This window comes from Lissotriton helveticus, chromosome 3_1 (genome assembly GCF_964261635.1).
Source record: "Lissotriton helveticus chromosome 3_1, aLisHel1.1, whole genome shotgun sequence".
NCBI classification, from domain to species: Eukaryota; Metazoa; Chordata; class Amphibia; order Caudata; family Salamandridae; genus Lissotriton; species Lissotriton helveticus.
Genome location: NC_136061.1, coordinates 306,039,135 through 306,060,907, shown reverse-complemented (window position 1 = coordinate 306,060,907; position 21,773 = coordinate 306,039,135). Strand labels below are relative to the sequence as shown.

General features: G+C 45.0%; 1 protein-coding gene across 6 annotated transcripts in view; it reads right to left on the bottom strand.

Annotated features, from left to right (window-relative positions):
• Positions 1 to 21,773, bottom strand: part of TEX14 (testis expressed 14, intercellular bridge forming factor) — a 2,253,432-nt gene that overhangs the window by 839,270 nt on the left and 1,392,389 nt on the right. For all 6 annotated transcript variants that reach the window (XM_078679858.1, XM_078679856.1, XM_078679860.1 and 3 more), the window contains one exon: positions 7,414 to 7,604. In XM_078679858.1, the coding sequence (XP_078535984.1) occupies positions 7,414 to 7,604 (191 nt within the window). The remainder of the gene's footprint in view (positions 1 to 7,413; positions 7,605 to 21,773) is intronic.

Here is a 21,773-nt window from a genome sequence, read left to right as displayed (position 1 = left end):
ACCGGAGGCCACACCTAGGGTGAGAGAGGCTATGGGTCGAATGCTTCAAAATGATCACCTACTGGGTATTTGGAGACACCGCCACCCTGGTCATCGGGTGTATTCGTGCCACACACCTGCTGCCAATACATATTGTACACTTGACTATTTTTTTGTCCAAACATCGGCGGTCCACCAAATACGGGAGACTCAGTATTTGGCCTGGTATTTATCCGATCATTCACCCCTACTGATAACATACTCTCTAGGCCAGCCAAGATCTAAGATACAGCTTTGGAGGCTCAACGTTGAAGCCCTAGCTGACCCACTCTATAAAGACGCAATAACTAATGGGCTGGAGGTCTATTTTGATGTCAACTGGGGCACGGCTAGCTCTAGAGCATTCAAGTGGGATGTGATGAAGGTGGTCTTGCGGGGGTTTGCATGGCTAGAGAGGTGGAGGTGAAAAAAACGCTTGAGCGTGATCTGCAGCACCAGAAAGAGCGTTTGGCAGCGCTGGAAAGAGAGCTCCACACGGATAGGGAAGGGTCGACTGAGTGGGCAGAACTGCGATGCAAGATAGGGGACATCTGGGACTCGTTGGGCAAATTCAACAGAACGACGAGGCGACGCCGTTGGTATACTGAAGGGGACAAAGCCGGGTGCCTGCTGGCGTGATTGATCAGAATGGAGACACAGCCCCACCCTATTTTAACCATACAATCCGAACTGGGAGGTCTGGTTTACACTCAGCATGGGATTAACCAGGTGTTTGTGACCCATCTGCGCAAAATATATTCTGAGCCCCAGCCCCCCGTCGCCCCCGAGGTTATATCGGCCTTTTTGGCTGGAGTGGAACTGCCCTGTCCTTGGGGGCCACGCTCCGGGGGAAGGAAGTGCGGGCAGCGATCGCCCATCTGCGGATGGCGAAATCCCCGGGGATGGATGGCCTAGCGGCCGAACTTTATAGGGAGTATGGCGGGGTCTTGATCCCCAAGTTGCTGGAGACCATGGCGGAAGCCGGCGAAAGCGGTATCCTCCCGGACTCCATGCGCGAGGCACTAATAGTGATGATTCCCAAACCAGGGAAGGACCCCCTGCTACCCAGTTCTTATAGGCCAATCTCAATGCTAAATGTGGATCTTAAAATCATTAGCCAAGTGTTGGCGAGCAGGCTCCTACCATACCTCCGTCGACTGGTACATGATGATCAGTCCGGTTTTATACCAGGCAGGAATACACTATGGAATATCCGCTGCCTCGCGCATATTATGCAATCCTTGGAGGAAAGCGCCCAGCAGTGCACCCTAGCTTTCCTTGATATCGAACAAGCGTTTGACTCGATCCAGTGGGACTATTTGTGGCAGGTGCTCCTGAAACTGGGTCTGGGGGAGGGATTTGTTAACTGGGTTAAACTACTATATGCGCGGCCGGTGGCGAGAGTTCGCACGGGTCGGTATGTATCGGACACACTGCCCATAGAGAGGGGGACGAGACAGGGGTGCCCGCTCTCCCCCCTGCTTTTCGCTCTAGCAATTGAGTCTCCGGCCTGTTATCTTCCGCGTGTGCTCCGGGGTCAGGGAATCCGGGTGGGTGGTATAGAACACATTGTATCTCTGTATGCCGATGAAGCCCTGATATACCTGCAGCGGCCAGCTCGGTCGTTACCATCGCTAATGGAGGCGCTGGCTCAATTTGCTGAAGCTTCGGGGCTATATATTAATAGAGCAAAATTGCAATTGTACGCGATTGGGTCAGTGAACGACTGGGACGGAGCCCAGCTCCCGGACTTGGGACTTCCGTGGGTGACGGATACGCTACGTTACCTGGGGATATGGATAGGCAGGGATGAGACCACCTTTTACCAACACAATATGGGGAGAATACTGCAAAGTTTTCGGGGCAGTGTTGCCTTTTGGAACACACTCAAACTTTCGCTAATGGGGAAGATTGCCCTGATAAAGATGGTTGTCCTGCCTCGCTGTCTATTCACGATGCAGGGTTCCTTCTTCGAACTGCCGCATCGGGTGTTTAGGGAATTGAATGCACTAATTACTCTATTGCTGTGGAACAGTAAGCAGAGCCGGGTCAGCCTGGAGGTACTGAAACGTAGGTGGGACAGGGGGGCTTGGAAATTCCAGATATGGAGCTCTATTACTTTGCCTCGCAACTCCAACACGCGACCGCCTGGCTGGATACGGACCCCACCTGGGAGAGGTCCTTGATGGCAGACTCCTGTGGGGACACGCAGTTGGGGACTCTTCTATGGCAGGCGGGGGGAGACATGAACGCCGTCCGCCACTGGTGCAGCTATTAGCTGGGATATGGCATAGAGTGGCTCGTCAACTTATCCGGGCCAGGCCGTTTGTCCCCGAGGTTGATATTTGGCTTATGCCGGCCTTCGCTTAAATTGAGAGGGTTATGACCACGGAAAAGTGGAAGGAGCGGGGTTGCCTTATGCTGTCAGACCTCTATCTGGATAACAAATTTATCACTTATCAGGAGGCAGTAGCCACCTTTGAGTTGGGACCAGGGCAATTCCTGCAGTATGCGAAAATAGCGACAACAGCGCGGCAGTTGTGGCCTTCATTCCCAGACGCTCCGGAGCACACAAATACACTGGTCACCATGATAGCCGTGGCTGGAGGGCGGAGGCTTGTCACCCACCTCTATAGGGCGCTGAGGGAGGACAAAAAGAATAAAATGGCAGCAGGTGTATCCGCAGGAGATCACGGCGTGTGATTGGGAAAAGATACATGAGAGTGTACGGAAGGTGTCGGTATGCAGTCGATTCAAACTAATTCAGTATAACATGGTACACATGACCTATCTCTCACCAAGGCGACTTTACATCATTGACAACTCCAGAGATCCACACTGCCCTAGATGTCGCCACGCCCGGGCGGACTTCACACATATGGTGTGGACCTGTTCGGTAATTCAGACGTACTGGAGGGTGGTCCTAAACCACCTGATTAGGATTACAGGGTGGCAAATTGACATGGACCAGCGCCCCTGCATTTTGGGATTGATCCCCCGGGATCCTAAACGTAACACTAGTAGGCGGTTTCTGGTTCTGGGGCTTGTTATAGCTAGACGACGCATCACGATTCATTGGTTAACCCAGCAGGGGCCCTCAGTGGCGAAATGGCAAACTGATCTAAGAGAGTGGGCTCTGGCAGCGGAGGGGCATATGCGGGCCACTAGAAGAGATGATAAATTACCTGAGGTATTGCTGGCATGGGGGGTGATGGTGCAGGATGTAACAGGTCAGGCCTCACAATCCATACAGGGATCACAAGGTGGGGGGCTCGCCCCCAGCCCAGAGGAGAGGAATGTGGAGATTCCGGACAAACATTAAGTTACATGGGTCTCTACTTAGACAGATCAGGTGGGGGGGAGGGTATGGGGGGTTGTTTTTGAGGGGGGGGGTTAGGGAGAGTTTAGGGGGGGTGCGGGTTAGGTTGGTTACAGTTACGATAATATGAAGTGATACCGCAACCACAAAGTAATCCATGAAGGCTTGAACAGCGCCCAAAGGACGGACAATTGGACTGAATTCCTGAGTTTAATGCTGGGATGGTTCACTACTTCGACTGAGGTAGAAGTGTTATGTATTTGATTCTGTATATGAACGTGATATGCGGATTGGCAGAATACATTTAATAACGAACATTTTTTTTTAAAAAGTAAAAAAAAAAAATATATATGTATATATATATATATGCTAACATTGTGACTGCCCCCGTTCTATTGCGGTCTTGGGTGTATTGGTTGCAGCAGTCCGAGGAGACCCACGGAGGTGACTGCGGACCTTGACAATTACTGTGGAGACATTTGTATCACCTGCCTGTGCTGGATCACGATGCCCACACCAACACCAACTTGCGCGTGCAATGCACTGCTGATGACGTCACATATTACATCACTCATGACATGGTCAGTGACATCACTCATGACATCACTGATGACATCTCAAATGACATCACTGATGACATCATCCAGTGAATGTGTATCTTTCTGAAAAATAAATATTTTTATATATGTATATCTAAAGGTTGATGGAAGAATAAATGGGTAAATACATGTCTAAATGGATTTTTTTTGTGTAAAATTGATTGGTTAACTGACTTATTAAATGTATCTTAGTGAATACATATATTAGCGAGTAATGTTTAAATATTTAAATATCTGTATCTGTGTCTCACTTTGTGTATAAGTGGCTGCATGGGTTGGTGAGTAGCTACATGAGTGTGTATATGGGTTATTAGTTGTTTTTTTGAGTATCAGTATCAGTGTCTGTATGGTTCGGTGGGGGATATTACTTAGAGCACAGATGCATGAATGAGTGACTCACTATTTGTATGTATTTTGAAGACAGCATGTGTGCAAGACTGTATGGGTGGATGATTGTGTGTATGGGTGGGTTAGTGAGTATGTGTTTTTATAATTGATTGTTTAAGAGAGTAAATATGTTTCCGTTTCTGTAGAAGTATGTGTAGTGGTGTGTATATAGCAGTATAATCAAGTAAATGTTTTTTTGATAGTTTATTTGCATGCGTGAATTTGTGTGTGAGTAACTATATGGATGAGTATTAGTGTGTAACAGGATGTATAGGTGTATGAGTACATATGATGAGTAAGTACATGCATGAGTGACCATATAGAACTGTTGGTGAATGAGTGGATGTGTATGTAGATGTTGGAATTACCTAATAAGTTGTTGTAATTGGTATTGGTTTCTCCTTTTTTAAGAAATTGTTAGTTTCTATTTTTGAATGTGTGTGTCAAAGGTTATTTTATGCTGATAGGAGGTCTGCCACTTTGTCACAAGGATGTTGTCATCAGTGATGTCATTTGAGATGTCATCAGTGATGTCATGAGTGATGTCACTGACCATGTCATGAGCGATGTAATATGTGACGTCATCAGCAGTGCATTGCACGCGCAAGTTATAGTGAGTCCAACTAACTATAACGTGGGAATTTCAATGGTTTTATGCGAGTAAAATTTCCACCTAACTATAACTGGTGTGAAACCTATGGTTTTTTTCAGTGAAAATATATATATATATATATATATATATATATATATATATATATATATATATATATATGTATGTAATTATATTTTCATTAAGGTTTTAAGAAAAAAAAAAGAATATTTATTTAATATTATTAGGTTAATATATGTAGAAAAACAATTAAAATGTTTTTTTACATTACATTTATTATTTTTACATTTTAAGCTTTTTTACATTATTTTAACTAAGTTTTACGTAATTGTGTTTATTATTTAATTATTTTTATATTAGTTTTAATACATTTAAAAAATTCGATATTTCAGTTATCTATATTTTTAACAACGATTTTTTGTACTCAATATTTTAGTACTTACCTGTTTGTAGATTGTGATTCGATATTCTGTACCTCGATATTTTGGCGTCGATATTCTGTCCCTCGAAATTTGGTCATTGATCCCTATGCAGCAAGTCCCTCTTTTCTTGAGCTAGACCCTTGTGCATCCACTGTTTGGAATTGTACTCTGGGGTGTTAGTTGTATTTTGTATTTGTAAGTGCCCCTGTGCAGCTCCCCCTACTGCCAAATTACAATAGTACTTTAAAAAAAAACATGTTTGACAGTTTTTCAAAAAATTAATTTTGACCGTTTAATTTATAGATAAGAAAGTGAAACCTTCCATTCATATAAACTTTGGAATGTTGATTCCATTCTCGCACTGTAATGGTTGCTCCCATTAATGAAAAAAAAGAATAAATGCTATATGCAGGGTCATTGGAACCTTATCATTCTACAGCTTTTTTTGCCGAATAATGGTTTTGCTACATTCTTAAATATAACACAAAGCTCTACATATGTAAATATATTTGAAACAGTGACAAAAATGATTCGTTCTAAGCTATGAATATATTTTGCTTCATGCCTCTGCATTTTATGTTCAAATTACAGTATTTGCAATGGGGCAACTATTCCAAGAGGGCAGTATTCCCCAGTATATCGAGAGAAAAATATCATAGAACCAAAATGTCTACATCTAATTACTGAGAACAAAACTATTGTGAAGTATATACGGCAAGTATAGTTTAACTATACTTAACTTCACATCTATGTACCATGGCAATATACACAACCAAGGTACGTAGATATGAATTTAAGTATAATACACCTAAACTTACCTATGTGCACTTACTGTCACAACATTTAGGTTCTCGAGAGTTAGACCTCGATATTTTCGTCCATAATATGTTTTCCTCTGAATGATGTTATACATTCAGAACACAGAAATCCCAAAATACTTAGGGCCTCATTTATGAGCAGTGACGCATCGCTGCGTGAAAGCAGCGATGCGTCACTTCTCAGTGCGCCCTCCTTAAGACTGAATTGATGAGTCATATTTACTGTATGACGCATCATGTCGCAAGGAGTTACAGATACGTCAGTATTTCTGACGTATCTTTATGGCGCAAAAGTGACGCATTGCTGGAGTGTGTCAGCCACTCCAGCAATGTGTCCTTTCACATGGGGCAAGCCCCATGTGAAGATGCCTGCGTCAGTCTTACGCCTGCTGTGAGATAGGCGTAAGATATTGACGCATTTGCGTCCTAGAAGTGGCTCAGTGAAATCTTATAGATTTCACTGCATCACTTCTATGACCCTTTCTTCCGTCAGAACCCCCCCCCTGCATACATTATACCTGGTGCAGGTATAGTGTGGCGCAGGGGTTTACAACTACCTAGATGCGTAACTTTGTGAATATAGTGCAACAAGGCACATTTTTTACGCCGCTGCTGCGTCAAAAAAGTAATGCACCAGCGGCGTAAAAGTGACACACGGCCTCGTAAATAAGGCCCTTAGCATTTCTTTTCAAAGTTGGCATCTTAAATCTTAAAATCCCTCCTAGTGAGAATAGGCACATGTAATGTACAACACTACTGCACAAGGCAACTTATTGTTGGAATCACAAGCATCTGAAAAGCCCCATTGTACGAACAGAAAATAAATCCAATAGTGAGTTGAAGTAGATATGTTTTACAATATAGCTGTCTTGATCATTAAAAATGCACCTTTCTATTACAAGAATTTTGTTCATGTGAGTCACTGTTCTGCTGAATGCAGGAGTATGCAGAAATAAGATGTACGCTTTAAACATCTTATTTTAGTCTGGGAGGTAGAGAGGACAATACTATTAAATGGGGAGGACAGTATTAGTAAATGGGGTAAATATTCCCGCTAATGTTCTAAATTAAAACTATTGTATTATGATCTGATGGCTAAATTGCCTACAACCCACTGACAAGAAAGAACTTGGATGCTCCATTTTCAGAGTGAAAGTGGGCAACTGCAAATCAAATAAAATAAAATACACATCTTGATGTACAAACGTAGTATGAACATGTATTCAAGAAGATGCCTCACCTTCAAGTCATTCTTGAGGATGTATCGAATATCCTGCAGATTCATAGTTCGATCTCTGGGCTTTCCAGCTATCCCAGCAGTTACAATCTCATAGTAAGGTTTGGGAAGGCCAAGATCTGCAGACAAATAATGTCCAGAAGAGAGAGCTTCCTTGATGAGTGAACCTTCAACATTAGCCCATGGAAGAGTATCTGAAAAGGCAACTGACAGTCAGCAATTTAAACTAGAGGTAAAATAAATTACCATTTGGTGACTTGGTGTTAAGCTCTTGGAGTGGTCTTGCCACATTCCATTCATGTTTTCAGGATCACTAAGGACAAGTCTGGCAGCATTATGCCATTACGATTTCCAACAGAATCACACCAACATTAGCTACATTTAAGTACAAAAGGCTCCATTACCCACAAATCTAAGAATCCATTATTAATATGTTATTTATGCTTAGATTAAGCACCTACCTGTTAGATGCAGTTCATCTAACAGGTATGTGCAAGCAGTTCATGGCCTGGCGGCAGCTGTGAAAGAATACAAGTCATTGATTACAAAAGGGTGAAAAAGAAATGCTTTTGGGCAGGACAACCACAAGGAGCCAGATTAACAAAGGTAAACTTACACTTTGGTGTAAGTTTAAGATTGTTTGCTATTCAAAAAGGGATTTACGAGTACTATCTTTACGAGTGTGAAGTCTCTGCATAGAAAATTATATGCTGCGAGTACTATTCGTAAATCCCTTTGTGAATAGCAAACAATCGCATACATACACAAAAGTGTACGTTTACCTTTGTGACGGGCCCGGGAAATGCATCGAATGAGGAGTAGGGAAGTAAGATAACAAGAGAAACTCTTTCAGTTATGCAAAAGGGCCTGATCACCCAGTCCATGTGTTGTATTGTTCACAAAAGGTGTATGTCAACAACAGCTAAAATTATCTGTAGGCAAACCTAAAAAAGGCAGTTTTAATTTCTATGCTAAAAATCAGAAGTGGTTTGCTAGACAAAGAATGTTTCAGATGCAAGGAAGTAAAACTGAAAAAGATGGCTGGAATGTGCACTTTACTTTAGATATATCAAGACAAGGAAGCTCCAAACTTCATGAAGCATATACACAACCAGCTAAGACGAACATGAAGTCTAGAAGAGAAGGTTACCTAAACTCAAGTGCTCCATAAACTAGACATCAAAGTATGAAATGAGACATCTCCTAAAGAGGTCCACTGAACTGGCTTAAGGATGGATCTGTCAAGAACGCATTATCTTCACTTGGCGCGGGGGGTCTCCGACCACTCGCCGATCTTGCTTCGGCTGTGTGTGGGGCAGGGTGATGTGGGCAGGATAGCCCCCATAAATGCGTAGCGTCTGAAAGACCCTGTGGTTAAAAAAGAGTTGGTGCGGATTACGGACAGCTATTTCCGTGAGAATGAGGAGTCGGTTGCTTCGAGGTGCTCCCTTTGGGAGGCGTATAAGACAGTTGTGAGAGGGGAGGTCCTCTCCCTCGTATCTGTGCAGAAGAAGAAGAGGGCGGAGTTGGATAGGGTTGAGGCGGAGCTCTTGGCCTTGGAAACAGCTGTTTCTTCCGGGGGGGGCCCCGGGGCGAGTCATCGCCTCGGGCTCCTCCGGGATGAATATAGGACCCTGACACGTGACAGTACTAAGGCACAACACGCCAACACGCAGAATAGGATTTATGAGCACGGGGACAAGGCAGGAAAGTTGATTGCTTGGCTGGAGAAGGGTGACTGGGGGTCCCCCTTGGTGCCGGAGCTGAATATTGCGGGCTCGGGGGCCACGCCGGACCCCCAGTTGATTGTTGATGAATTTGCTAGATACTGTGAGGAGGTGTATACCTCGGCCGGAACTTTTACTGAGGCGAATAACGCCAAAATGAAACGGGACATACCGATGTCTGTCCTGTCGGACGATCAAAGGGAATTATTGGACTCCGCTCTTACGAATGATGAGGTAGCGATGGCCATCAGGGGGGTCCATTCTGGTAAGGCCTCGGCCCTAATGGTCTGTTTAAGCCTCATGCCAACCGGTTGGCCCCGTATTTGAAGGATATGTACATCGAAAGCTGCGACCGTGGGGTGTTGCCCTACGATCAGCGTGTCGCCAATATCGTGGTCATTTACAAGGAGGGTAAGCCCCGCCTGGAGTGTTCTTCGTATCGCCCGATTTCTTTGTTGAACGTGGAACCTAAGGTTTTGGCCAAATTGTTAGCCACCCGTCTCGTGAAGGTCATATCGACTTTGATCCATCCGGATCAGTCCGGCTTTATGCCACGGCGTATCACCGCACTGAATCTTCGCCGACTCCATGGTGTGGTGGCGGGTGCGTCCCGCATTCACGAACCGGCTGTGTTATTATCTCTTGACGCAACTATGGCCTTCGATCGGGTGGAGTGGCCCTATCTTTTTGCGGTTTTGACAAAGTTGGGGTTTGGCCCAGTGTTCATCGATTGGGTGCGTCTTTTGTATTCTGCCCCCCTATCTCGCGTCGCCGTGAACAAACATAGGTCTCGCGATTTTTCTCTCGGTCAGGGAACTCGTCAGGGCTGCCCCCTGGAGCCTCTTTTGTTTGCCTTGGCCCTGGAGCCGCTCGCGGCCTGGGCGCGGTGGGAACGATCGATCAGGGGGCTGCGTTGGACTTCGGAGTGGGAGGACAAGATCTCGCTTTATGCTGATGATATCCTGTTGTACTTGAACTCCCCTCGTAGCTCCCTTATTGTCTTTATGGATGTTCTTGCTATCTTCGGGAGGTACACAGGCTTCGCGATCAACTGGGCTAAATCGGTTCTTTTCGTTTTAAGTGGAGATCCCCCTAGGGTGCCTGGGAACTGCCCCGTCACAATAGAACCGGTTGGTTTTCGCTACTTGGGGATTCATATCTCGAAGGATCCCAAGGTGCGCTTTCGGCTGAACTTGTTACCCCCCTTGGCCAGACTTCACGCTGATGTTGAGAGATGGAGGACGCTACCGCTCTCTCTGCTGGGCAGATCTGTCCTTTTTAAAGTGATGGCTCTCCCGCGCTTTCTTTACGCTCTACAGAATTCCTTTGACCCTGTGCCCCGTCGTAGTTTAACGAGATTGAGTCTTTGCAGCGTAACCTCCTGTGGGAGGGGAGGCCGCGTATTGCATTATTGAAATTGATGCTGCCTTGGTATGACAGGGGCATCGGTCTGCCTAATATTCGTAAGTATTATTGGGCGACCCAGTTGGCCCCTATCAATCATGCTATCTATGGCTCACCAGTTGATCCGGGGTGTGCGATGGATCGCGGTCAGGTGCCGGGGGGCGAGTACACTTGTGTGCTATATGCGAGGTGGGGCTATTCCCCGTTGGTGGGGCCCCCCATGACCTCCACTAAAGTGTGGCACGAGGCCAACAGGGACCTTAAATGGGCCGGACGCCTGACACTGGCTACTCCGTTGTGGAGCTCTGAGAAATTGGGGATGCTTTGGAAAACGAAAGGGTTTGACCGGTGGGACTTGATTGGTATAACTCAGGTGCGTGATGTGTGGGGTAAGGGCAGGATGTTGACGTTTGAGGAACTACAGGCCAAGTATCAGCTGAATGAGACGGAACGATTTCAATACCTACAGATTAGCCATGCCCTGAGGGCCGTGATCCCTGGGGGTGAGACTCCACCGGTGGCCTCCCCATTGGAGGATCGTTTGCTGGACGGCCTTGTCCCCACTAAAACGATCTCATTAACGTATAGCAAGCTGATCAACCACACTGAGGACCCCTTGGTGCAATTACGCAAACAATGGGTGGCTGATGGATTTGTGCTTGATGAGGAGGATTGGAGGGAGGCGGTGGCGTCCCCCAGGGAGGTCCCATGAGGCTCCGTTTGGTTAAGCTAAGGATTCTGCACCGTTCTTATATTACTGGTCCGAGACTGCAGAGGATGGGTTTGACTGAGTCTACCGATTGTCGAAGGGGGTGTGGCCTGCCTGGGACGTTCCTGCATATTTTGTGGGAGTGTGAGAGGGTCCGTGATTTCTGGACCAAGATCCATTCAAAAATAAGTGAAATGTGGGGAGTGAGGGTCGAGATGGAAGCGAGAAGATGTTTGTTGAATGTGTGGGAGCCTACGGACCTGCCAAGCCATGGTAAGGTCTGGGTGGCTCTCGCTTGTGCGGTTGCCAAGCGTAATATTGCACGGCTTTGGGGTGCTTCTCGGGCGCCCTGGATCGGGCCCTGGATGGAGGACCTCGACTGGTGTATGTTTCGTGAGAAGTCTGTGTATGTGTCCAGGGGGCGTCCCCGCAAATGGGTCAAGATCTGGGGACCCTGGAATACCTATCGAGGCGATATCTGTGCACCTCCGGAATTAGATCCCGATAGTGAGGAGCAGGAGGACACCTAGCTCCGTTCTCTTTCTTTTTAATTGATTGCCTTAACTTTGGAAGTCCGCATCTGAATATGTGTAACAATGGTCACCCAATGTACTCTGGTCGATGTTTGTGTATGTATTGTTGGTCTCTTTTGTTAATAAAAAGAATTTTTTTTAAAAAAGAACGCATTATCTTAATCCAACTAAGAATGTTTCAAATTCTATGCAATAGAGCAAACACTGTTCGAAGGATTGACATGCCACACGCCTTCTCAATAAAAGTAACTGAGAAAGATGAAGTGAAAGGTTAGAATCTAACAAAATATTACCAACCTTTATCCAAATAGGAATTATATAATCTTTCACCAAAATGGAACACAATTAAATATGTGAAAAAATGCTGTCAGGCAAATGAGCAGATACTGCTTGCTAGAAGAGGGTTGCATCATCATCCCAGCCTCATTTAGAGAGGGGAAACTCTTCAGTCAATGTCATCAGCCTTGGTAGACTTCATCAGATACAACTGAGACTGTGGTTGCTGCTCTGCCCCTTGGTCAATATTTCAAGTACAGTATTTGCACATTACAGTAAGGCGGATTTCATTTGACAGATTCTGTCGGTCACCTAGAAGGCAATACAGGTAATGTGCAATCTATTGTGTTCTGAGAAAGGACAGGTATGATGAGAGTGCTTCTTGCCCATGGGTTTCTGTATTGTTATGAATAAAAAAGTCCATGTTTTAAAATACAAATACATACACATACACTAACATCAAAACACACAAATGCCCACATTCAAACAAGCTTTTATACTACAGATGATCACACCAGAACCACCCGTCAGGGTCCATTCACATGTTGGAAATTATCGGTGAAAAGGTAGTTCCGTGCAGCACTTTGTACATTGTGTGTGGCGACACGCTCTTGATGCCGTAACTTGGATTAGTTAAAGATTGAATTCCCCTATCTTATGTAAGTGGCTAAGAATAGATGTCCCATAGTCAATTACATTTAAAAGCAAATAGAGATCCACCACAAAAAAGACAGTTTTGAAACTATTAGAATCTCTAAACAAGTCATCCATTACCTCAAGAGTAGTGAATAAGCTAAGACTTAGACTGATAAGGTACCAAATGATTGTAGATGAATATGTTACTTACCTTCGGAACGCTTTTTCTGGTAGATACTCTAACCACAGACTACTCACCTTAGAATATTCCCAGGTGTCAGACTGGATTCGGAAAATCTTGAGCAGTACCTCTGCTCACTTTTAGATACAGCTGATCAGCTCCACATCAGCATCGTCTGTGTCGGAAGTGATGTCGCAGTGCCCATGTAAAGGCCACTCCAGCGTGCTGACACACATTTTTTTCATAACTATTTCCACACCAAAAACGGCGAGCCATGTAAAAACCAATGTGTTGACCAGTGTGCAGTATGTATCAAAATGGGATTATTAGGGTGAAGACAGTAGTTCGTAGAGAAGGGAGGCCGGGAGGGTTGCGTAGAATCTGCAGTTAGAGTCACACCTTAGTATAGATATCCAAGCAATAATTCTCTGGAGGTGGGTCTGCAAACTGGCTCAAACCAGAAAGTCCTGGAGGACCAAAGATCCAAAATGCCCGTCTTGCTGGACCTGACTGTCCAAACAGTAGTGCTTCATAAATGTGTGGAGTTGCGTACATGTAGCAGCTTAGCAGATGTCCAGGACAGGTAGACCACGTGCTAAAGCAGTAGTAACAGCCTTGTCCCTCGTCAAATGGGCCTGCATTCCCTCAGGAGGCTGCTTCTTTGCTACTGCATTGCAGATCTTAATGCAGAGTACAATTTATCAATCTTCTTTGCCCTGGTGAACCAGATGAAGAGCTGATCATCCACTCTATCGTCTTTGGTAGACCAATGTAGAATGAAAGAGTTCTCTTTGCGTCCAGGAGATGGAGTCTCCCCTCTTGCTTGTAAAGATGAGGAGGAACGAAAAAGGTAAGCAGAGTGATACTTTGAAAGACACGAAGGGGGGTGACACCTTTCGGCAGGAAAGATGCATGCATCCGAAGTACCAGTTTGTTAGGGAAAAAGCTGTTGTAAGGAGGATAGACGGACAGAGTTTGTAGCTCACTGACCATCCTGGCTGATGTAATGCCCACTAAAATGCCAGTTTTTAAAGTCAAGAGTCGCAGAATGCAGCTGTGCAGTGGCTCCAAAGGAGAACGCTTCAGAAACATGAGGACCAGATTGAGGTCCTATTCGGAGCATCACAAAGGGGGTAGGCAGAAACAAGTGCTGTAAACCTTATAGGAAGCGAATCACAACAGGTGACTTGAACAGGGAAGATTAACCTTGCAACTGCAGGAAATCCAAAATGGCTGATAAGTGACCCTTAGCAGTGCCCAGGTCAAGGCCTTACCGGGCTAATGATGAAGCAAACAGCAGCACATCCAACAGTGGTGCAGGTCACAAACCTATCCCAAAGGAAGGTATATACTGTTTTGATGGAGGGACCCCTGGCTTCCAAGATGACATCACAACTACAGGACGGAGATGGAAGACACACAACTGCTGTTGCCCAGGCTCCAAGCATGAAGGTAGAGAGTGCACAGGCTGGGGTGCACAAAGCTACCCTGCTTCTGCAACAGGGGATCCTTCTGAAGGGGGAGCCTAATTGGAGGACCAATGCTCATTTTCAGGTGTTCGGCATGCCAACGCCACTAGTTCAAAGCCACTAGAATGACTTGGACCCAATCGGTCCAGATCTTCTTGAGAACTCTGGGCTGCAGTGGTACTGGTGAACAGGCCTTACATTGATTTTTCCTTAGAATACTCCTCAGGCATTAGACTGCATCTTAAAATTCTTGATCAGTACCTATGCGCACTGGTAGGTGGCACTGATGGGTCTGTATGGAAGTCGTCCACACCTGATATGACAAGCGCAGTGCCTATATAGGCGCCACATCTGTTTTTTTCATTACACATTCCGCCTCCACAATCGCAGAGCCACATCAGAATGGTTGTAATCAATGTGCTGCAGCTAAGGAAAGCCTTCCAGAAGAAGGAGTACAGTTCATAGAGCAGGGAGGCATAAGGGTTGGTAAGGAATCAGCGTTTAGATAGAGTCTCTATCAAGGTGATACCGTAGGTAAGTAACTTGTTCTTTTGGAATAGACTTCTAGTCGCTGATTACTTACTTTAGAATAGATACCACAGCAATAGCCTCCCCTTGAGAGTCAGTAAACTGACTTAAACCAGAAAGTCCTGCAGGACAGAGCAGTCAAAATGCCCATCACAAAGGCCCTGACTGTCTAAGCAGTAGTGCTTCGTAAGCGTATTGAGAAACGCCCACATAACCACCTGACATATGTTGAGGAGCGGTACCCCAGGTGCCAACGCGGTGGTTGCAGACTTGGCCCTGGTGGGATGATCGTTCAAACCTTCTGGAGGCTTCTCCATTGCCAATGCATAGCAGATTTTAATACACAGTACAATCCATCAGGAGATCGTCTTCTTCTGTACTGCCTTGTCCTTGTTTGCTCCAGAGATTCTAATGAAATGATGATCATCCAGCCAGTGATCTTTGGTGCAATCAATATAAACGCTAAGATCTCTTTGGATCCAAATGATTGAGTTTCTCCCACTCCTTAGAGGTATAAGGGGGAGCAAAGAATGTAGTAATAATAATCATCTTCTGGCTAAAGTGAAATTGGTTCACTTCCTTGGGAAGGAAGGAGGACCATGTTCTTAGAACCAGTCTGTCCTGGAAGAAGTTAGTGTGTGGTGGAGGAATCGAGAGGGCCTGCAGTACACTCACCATCTGGGCCGATGTAATGGCCATCAAGAATAGTGTCATGAGAGTCAGACGTCTGAGAGCACAGCTATGCAAGGGTTCAAAGGGGAACACATCAGACATGTTAAAAATAAACGTAAGTCCCACTGGGGCATACTTTGAAGCGGAAAGGTGGAAAAATGTGGTGTAAATCTTTTAAAAATTGAGTCACAACAGGTGACTTAAAGACAGAGGGCAAAAGCAGAAATGCCGATATGACTGACAAATAACCTTTAGCAAGGCCCAAGCAAGGCTTTGCTGGGCTAATTATAACTCAAACAGCCACACTCCAGACAGTTTGTCATGAAGTGGGTCAATTTGGTTATCTGAGTTCCAAGCAACAAACGTATCCGCAGAAGCATACAGATTTCGTTGAGGGACACCTGGCTGCCAGAATAATGTTGAAAACCACGGGAGGAAGGTCAAAAACATTCAATTCTCGCAGCTCAATTCTCAAGCATAAAGACGGAATGTGCACAGATTTGGGTGCTGGACCCTGCCCTGCTAACGCCATAGGAGAACCTCCCAAAGGGGTAGCCTGATTGGAGGACGAATGCTCATGCTCAGAAATTCAGAATACCAAACTCTCTGTGCCCAACCTGGAGTCACTAGGATAACTTGGGCCCAGTTGTTCCTGATCTTTTTGAGGGCTCGGGCAGGAGTCGTATCGGCGGAAAACAATACAGAAGTCCCAAGTTTCGCCCCAAGCGTAATGCGTTTCAGAGGTAAAGCTGCTTTGGAAAGCTTACCCTCCCCACAGTCATCACCGTTCTGGATGTACCATAGCCCAATGGTAGTATCAGTACTGTAAAATGAACCCCGGGAATAATGGGTCAAACAGGTTTGAAGATGGCAGCCAACCTTTAAGCTCTGTAGCATTGCTCACTGCAGAATGTGCTTAGCAAAATACTGTCATTCTGTACCTGTTTTAATACTTCAGGAAACACTGCCAGTGAAAGGGGTACCATGTATTCTGGTATAAACTGCAGCAAAGACAGTACCCCAAGTGGTACATCATCAATGGGGGAGCCATTCCCATTGGCACGCAAATACTTAATATCCTATGTTTTTCCTGAGGGCACGTAAGGGGAAATACTGCTTGAAGGTGGTTTGTTTTTTGTGCAATCCAAAACGGAATTTATTACATTTTAATGGGTATTTTTCGCATTACTGCATTCTATGTTTCTAGGCTAATGCCAGGTGTAGCTAACTGTGATGCTACTGCTTGAATAGTTGGCGCAGGAGCAAGTGTTGATGTGCGCATTACGAATTGTGTAAGGCTTCTGCATATGATCACTAGATTATTGTATATTCCCCGTATCCAGCCTGCTACCAGGCGGTCAACATTGGGATGCGGTGTGTATCCGGCTAGGACTGGCCATGCCGCCCCTCATTGCAGAGTGGGCCCAGTCTGTCGCTTTGTATACTATAGGGAAGGATTCCTATAAAACAATTGGTGTGTTCTTGGTAAATTAGAGGAACTTCTACCTCCTCGTCCTGAGTGTATGCATCTGGTATTTAATCTACTTCATATTCGTAAAATAGCCATGTATCATCATCCACAGCAGGGAATTTAACCCATGAGTAAAATACCTTTGTGCTAAATGCTTTGTGTGCCTCTACCACGAAGGTAAAATCCCCACCATCTAGTGTGAATTCATGTTGAAGTAATTTTTGAGTGGCTTAGGGGCATATTTACAAGCCCCTATCGCCACCACAATGTCACTATTAGTGACGTTGTGGTGGCGATAGGAGCTTCACCTTATTTACATAGCAGTGATAAGCCACTTAATGTGGCTTAACCCTGCCTTGTAAATAAGGCCCCCTTTCACGCTACACTTAGCGTAAAAGGTGCGGGCATTAGATGTTGTGGTGGGAGTTCCACCGCAACACCCATTGATTTTGTAAATAGGAGGCAGCGCCAAAATTAAGACCATGGAAAACCTGTTGCCAGACTGATTCCCTACACCCCTGCAGTATATGTTGTTCCTTGGCCCAGCTAGCTTTCAGTGTCACCGTTAGCCCCCATATACTAAACAGGGAGGGAACAGTTCTGGCAACCATTGAACATGACAACTCTGTTCCCTCAGGAACCATGGAGCAAAACATTCGCTCAGTCACTTATGCTTTCTTTTTTATTGAACCGAGTGATTCCTGTATAGAATATATGGGCTGCTATGATTAATAGACATAAGCAGATAAAAGTTATAATGAGCGTCAACCTAGAGAATAAAACAAAGAGCTCCACCATCTAGTTGAGACAGATTATATATGCGTACATATAAAAGATGATAACAATCTAACGTACCCCTACGATGCTAACCCTAACCTATGAGTCCAGGATGTGAATGTATAGTCTGCCAAGGAAATCCCCGTCTGGATAATTTTACCCCTTTATCTGGTGGTTAAACTTGTACCACCCCGTCTTGGTCACAAACTGGACACCCCTCATGGAGATGTCAGTCAGCTTCTAGGCGAAAGTTTCAGGATACAGCAGGAAGTGACCCCTCAAGTTCAGCAGAAGTGTCTCCCCTGATTATGTTAGGAAACAAAAGGCTATATATGCAAATGGCATTCTAGCATTGGCCCGAGATTGTGATCGGGGAACCATTGTTTGTGTTCTACAGATAGCTGTGTAGCCATATGTAATTGCAAACACATCTGTATTATGCATGTTAGAGTCCTTGCACTAATGCCAAGGTAGTACGATAGTATTCTCACAAAGTGTTCTTTGTCAGCAAGGTAGGTGTTTCAGCAAAACCAGCCCAAGCGTCACAAATGCAAAATGTGTGTCAAACGTTAAGGCAAATGTAGGTAAAAGGGATTTGTGTATATAGAAGAATTATACTACTTCCTACCGGGTTTAACTTGGGCTCATGACACTAGGGAGTGTGGAAAGTTGATGTACTACAGTCCCTTGCATGCTGAATCTTCCTTTACTTCGACTCTACATTTGGAGAGGGGGGGCCTTCACTGCCAGCAATTTGGACGGGGACCTGCACTCCCCCCCGCCCCCTTTGGCATTCAAATGAATATTAAAGAGGTGGTGCTTGTGTATCCAAGTGCAATCTGACCTAGCGTGCAACGCCCACAGGGCCCAAAGGGCTTTAGACCACTCTCCTCCATCCCCCACACACACACAGACAGTTCTTGAGCTGCTGTGGGCTGGCTGGTTTGGCGTCTTACAGCAGCTGCACCCGAATATTTCACAGGTCTTTAAAAGACCATTTACTTGCTAACAAGGCTTTGTTGTTTTTTCACCTGCTCCTGGAGCCCTGCACCTCCACTCTGCCTATTCCTTAAAGTTGCAAATTACATTTGCTGCCACAGTGTGAGAATGCATTTCCTGAAAAGTAACCTTAGGCTTTGGTTCATAGCAGTTTTATACAGCTCAAACTCCACCCGAAATATTGAGGCACTTTTGCATGAGCACTAGTTACATTATACAAGGACACATTGCTGGAAGTATTAGCCCCCTTGAAATTTGGCTCTACTTTGCTGGAAGTATTAGCCCCATCCCCCCTAACCCCACCCCCATCCCCCCGAAATTTGGTTCTACTTTAAAAAAAAAAGAGTTTTATATAGCGCAAACTAGACCTCAAGATATCAGGTATCAGAGCTCTTTTTATGAGTATTAGTTTCGTTACACAAGGACACGCTCATTTTGTTAGGCAGGGGGAGATTTGGGGCCAGATGTACGACACTTGCTTTCAGCGAGTCACAAATTGCGTCTCGCAATTTGCGACTCGCTAAGTGTAATGTACAATAGTTTTCGAGATACTGTTTGCGATTCCCAATGGGGTAGCAAATTGCATGCCTCATCAATATTGAGGCAAGCACAAATTGCGACCTCAATAGGAATGGCTAGCACTCACAGGGATGGTGGTCGGCTGGGGTAAACAGACCTCCATGTCTGTGACTTCTTTTTCAATAAAGCATTTTTTTTTTAATGCAGCCGTTTTCCTTAAAGGAAAACGGGATGCATTTACAAAAAAAAAATGTTACTTTTCAGTTTAATTTTTTAAGGGCAGGCAGTGGTCCATGGGACCACAGCCTGCTCTTAAAAAATATTTACGCACCCATTCACAAAGGGGAACGGGTCCCCTGGGGACCCCTTCCTGTTTGGGAGTGGCTTACCACCCTTTTGAAAAGGGTAGTAAACTGCGAGTGTTTTGCAACCACAAATGGGTTCGCAAAACAATCATACATAGGTGGGAGACTCGCTATTAGGAAGGTACGCCCTTGGCACGCTCCTTCCTAATAGTAAGTCACAAACCATATTTTGCGAGTCGCTAATAGGTTAACGGCTCACAAAATATGATTTGCACATGGGGCTGAACTATTTTGCGATCGCAAACGGGCCAATTTCTCATTTGCAACCACAAAAAACAGCCATACATCTGTCCCTAAGTGGATGTTGAGCGTCCCTGCTGAGACTCGAACCCAGTTCCCCAGCTTTGGGGTCGACCGTTCTAGCCGTAAGGCTACATTATCCATCCCTGCACCCTGAAATTTGGCTCTAATTGCGCCCCTGAGTATGACATGCCTGTCACGTGGACGTGGTAGGCCCACAAGGAGGAGAGGAGGTTGAGTGGGCCCTGTGGGAAAGATAAAAACAGTTCTGGCCATGCCAGAAGAGGACCTACAGTAGCAGGAGCAATGGAATTAGGAACTGGACTGACAAATATGGTGTAGTGGGCTCGGTCTGTGCGTGCTTGATGAACCCCTTATTATGAGGATGCGGCAGGTGGAACGGGAAGAATGTTGCTCCATAAAAACTTACCAGCTTCCACAGCACAGCAACGCCCCGAGACTAGGATTACCCTGAAGAGATACTTGCATCTTTATAGTAGGACACCTTTGCAGAAAAGAAGTGCTTGGAACAGACACATTCTTTATAATATGTTCCTTCACTCCTATAAAGTCCTTGAGAGGCTGCCCAGAGGAGACTGGGGAGGTGAGAGCTAGCTGGGGGGAAGAGATTACTGATTTGCAACCTGAACTTGCTAAACACTGGTCTGCATACTAGTTGGTAGTTATTTATTGATTGATTAATTTTATATCTTTGCAAAGAGTAAATACACAATTATGTACATTTTGATTACGATACCTCATTAAAAGTGCTTTTTTTAAATAGCAGTACTAAAAATACTGAAACTGCTGGGCCAATGAATATGGTGGACACAATGACAAAATTACTAGAAAGAAAGTTCTCTACTTGGAGCAAAGTTAACAAAAAAAGAGGACGGGGTTGATGCTCACGCTGACTTGAGGACCTCCGTGGGAGGTACAGCTGAACATGGACTTCGTTTTAATGAGGGCATGGGGGCTTCGCCCAGGGCATGTTCCCTACCTTGTATTTTTTTTAAATATTATGTATATGGTACAGTACGGCTCTACCCAATTTATCTTTGTGTATGGATTAATCAGGCAATCAGACGAGTTTCAACAATTTTGCGAAGCACATGCCACAAGGTAAGTTACAGTATGTACAAAAAGATCTTCAATTCGAAATGCTTTTTTTTGTTTTCCTTTTTATTTCTTTCGGCTTGACCAGCGTTCTTCCACTCCCTTATGCCAACGCGTTTCGTCGTTATGGGGAATAAACCCACAACTTCCTCAGGGCTTCTGTTTCCTGTGTATTTCAAAATATCTGTGGAATACCTATCCCACGCAGTGACTGTTGGTATGTTTCTTTCTCCCAATGTAATCATTCACTTTATGTTTATTTATATAGGCACTTGTTCCAAACCCAAACGTTCCTGATGTGTATGTGCCGATAGAGTCCCACACATCCAAATATCCACTCAAAAGGTCCAATTCCAAGTAGTTTATCCACAAAGTCTGTTAATCACCAGTTTTTTATTCCAAATTTCCAAAGAGCACCCAAAACTTAGGTGAATGTGCGCGGAGCCAATACTTCCGCCTTGAACTTTTCCGGTCCCTGCAATCAAGGAGACCTGATTTCTTGCTCTATCGGCGTCTTGCAAAATCAAACAACGTGATTAACAGACTTTGTGGATAAACTAAAGAAATAAAAAGGAAAACAAGAAAAAGCATTTCGAATTGAAGATCTTTTTGTACATATTGTAAATTTACCTTGTGGCAGGTGCTTCGGAAAATTGTTGAAATTTGTATTCAATCATTTCTGATTGAAGTTGTGGGAGGGATTGGGTGTATACTCTCCCTTTCTGAGGGCACTGCGATATA